The 2,812-nt window shown below is 43.2% G+C and overlaps 1 protein-coding gene across 1 annotated transcript in view; it reads right to left on the bottom strand.

Moving 5' to 3' along the window:
• The window catches only part of LOC104402681 (protein FAM178A-like), a gene marked incomplete at its 3' end in the record, with an annotated part of 15,269 nt that overhangs the window by 4,212 nt on the left and 8,245 nt on the right, over positions 1-2,812 (bottom strand). The window contains exon 6 of the mRNA XM_010010627.1: positions 2,546-2,621. Coding sequence (XP_010008929.1) covers positions 2,546-2,621 — 76 coding nt within the window. The remainder of the gene's footprint in view (positions 1-2,545; positions 2,622-2,812) is intronic.

The following is a 2,812-nucleotide window of genomic DNA, read 5'->3' as shown; positions in this document are numbered from 1 at the left end:
GGGGGGAAGTATAACAGAATTTTATGCTAGAGAAACATCTTGCCTACATAACAGGTGAATTACTTTAAAGTTCCATGCATTTTCCACCACAGCTCTCTCATCACAAACAGCAGAATAAGCAAGGTGGCAATATTTAGTTTCAAGGAAATATATGAATTACCATCCTGTGTAGGTACAGGTAAGAGAGTGTTATTATAGCGGGACTGGAAACTGGAGCTAATTAAGGTTTGAAACCAGGTAAGGTTTCTAGAACAGAAGTGCTAAATGGGTGGAATTCATTTACTTAATAGAAAAAATGCTCATCGGAAAAAAGGGCTGATCTGTGTGACTTGTATCTGAAAGTCTGCAAACTGTACAGAGGATTCTCTATAGGACACTAAACTAGCAAGTGACAGCAAGCTAGATGCAGTGTCTTCCAAACAATTACAGAATTCTGAATTGGATCAATATTGCATCCTAGAGATAAGTTTGTAAGAAAACAACAAATAGAACATAACACTCAAGACACTGCATGTTCACAACTCAATGTTTAATTCAGTAAAAACAAGAACAAAGATGCTTTCTTAGTTAAGCACTGGAGCAGAATGTCTCAGAAAGGTTAAAAGAGTACACAGTTGGCAATTGTAAAGTGGTTAGACAAATTTCCAGGAGCAACCATAGCCTATACGATCCTGCTCCAAAGTCAGAGATCCATTGGGAGCTATCCCAGCCCTAATTGTTTGAATGCGCATTCATCAGTTTGAACTGTTCAATACGAACAAAGCTTAATGCCAGTAAAGCACATAATAAAGGAGGTTACATTCCCTCCCCTACCAGCTCACTGGCTGGTTTCAAGCAAAATTCAAAATATGGGGTACAATTTGGACAGACCTGAGCAAGTACTTCAAGAAAACCCATTACATTACCAATGTTAACTGGCAGGCTTAAATGAACTGGTGACTTTTGATGGATCTGAATAAAGTAAAGACATAAAGAACATAGAAAGAACTTGTACTGAGAAGTATTTAAGAGTACAGATAAAGGAAGGCAAAGCGCACGAGACATGAGCAGCAGTGTGGGCTGAAGCAGATCCTTGAAAGTGTTTTTTGTGTAGGCTTAGGATTCTTTTCACTTTTGCCATTTATCTGGGCAGTAAACTATGCAGTGGTATATCATAGAATAGTTAGGGCTGGAAAGGACCTTAAGATCATCTAGTTCCACCCCCCCTGCCATGAGCAGGGACACCACACACTAAACTATGTTGCCCAAGGCTCTGTCCAACCTGGCCTTGAGCACCGCCAGGGATGGAGCATTCACAACTTCCTTGGGCAACCCATTCCAGTGCCTCACCACCCTCACTGGAAAGTTCTTCCTTATATCTAATCTAAACTTCTCCTGTTTAAGTTTAAACCCATTACCCCTTGTCCTACCACTACAGTTCCTAATGAAGAGTCCCTCCCCAACATCCTTATAGGCCCCCTTCAGATACTGGAAGGCTGCTACGAGGTCTCCACACAGTCTTCTCTTCTCCAGGCTGAACAGCCCCAACTTTCTCAGCCTGTCTTCATACAGGAGGTGCTCCAGTCCTCTTATCATCCTCGTGGCCCTCCTCTGGACTTGCTCCAACAGCTCCATGTCCTTTTTACGTTGAGGACACCAGAACTGTATACAATACTCCAAGTGAGACCTCATGAGAGCAGAGTAGAGGATCACCCCCTTCGACCTGCTGGTCACACTTCTTTTGATGCAGTCCAGGATACAGTTGGCTGTCTGGGCTGCAAGCGCACACTGCCTGCTCGTGTCAAGCTTCTCATCAACCACCACCCCCAAGTCCTCCACAGGGCTGCTTTGAATCTCTTCTCCGCCCAGCCTGTGCCTGGGGTTGTGCCAACCCAGGTGTAGGACCTTGCACTTGTCTTGGTTGAACTTCATGAGGTTGGCATCAGCCCACCTCACAAGTGTGTCAAGGTCCCTCTGGATGGCATCCCTTCCCTCCAGCGTATCAACCGAGCCACACAGCTTGGTGTCATCAGCAAACTTGCTGAGGGTGCACTCAATTCCATTGTCCATGTCACCGACAACGATGTTGAACAACACAGGTCCCAACACCAATCCCTGAGGGACACCACTCGTTACTGGTCTCCAACTGGACACTGAACTGTTAAATATATACTGGGTTTGACAATGTAAGAAACACTCTGTAGTCCTTAAGCTACGAAATTAAGGTCTGGATTTTCCAAAGTAAAAGATGGAAAGGGAAGTAAACTTCTGAGTAGACTAGGCTCCTTTTCAAGTCACCTCTATTTGTGAAATAACAGAAGTGAGTTATGTACCAGATGCACTGCTTTGCAAATACATGCCAGGGCCACATGCTGTGGTACAGCTTGCACACACTCAGTGGAAACCAACTTCCAGCATTTGTGCATAACATACAGAAAAGCCTAAATTCATGCCAGAATCACAGAACAGAGACAGACTTTTACTTCCTCTCCAGTACCGTTCTATACTTAACAGAAGGGAAATGCCTTCATTCAGGTGGTCAGTTTTCTATTCTTCAAGCACTCACCGTTTTTTAGTGTTATCTCCATCAATCTGTCTAAAATCTGGGTGGAAACAGAATAGTCAGGATGAACAGACATCACCTGTGGAAAGAAAAGAAAAAACCAGCTATATGTCAAACATCAAGCTGCACAATGGCATCAATTTTCTCTTAAATAAAACAAAAGAAACCCCCCAAAACAAACAAAGAAAAAGGAAAAAAAAACCCCACCCACAAATCAAACAACTATTTGGTAAAATAAGAGATCGTAGCAGAAGGGAGGAAAAAAAAACC

The sequence above is a fragment of the Nestor notabilis genome, unplaced genomic scaffold (genome assembly GCF_000696875.1).
Source record: "Nestor notabilis isolate BGI_N333 unplaced genomic scaffold, ASM69687v1 scaffold34032, whole genome shotgun sequence".
In the NCBI taxonomy this organism is placed as follows: Eukaryota; Metazoa; Chordata; class Aves; order Psittaciformes; family Psittacidae; genus Nestor; species Nestor notabilis.
This window is presented reverse-complemented; position numbering and strand designations above follow the sequence as displayed.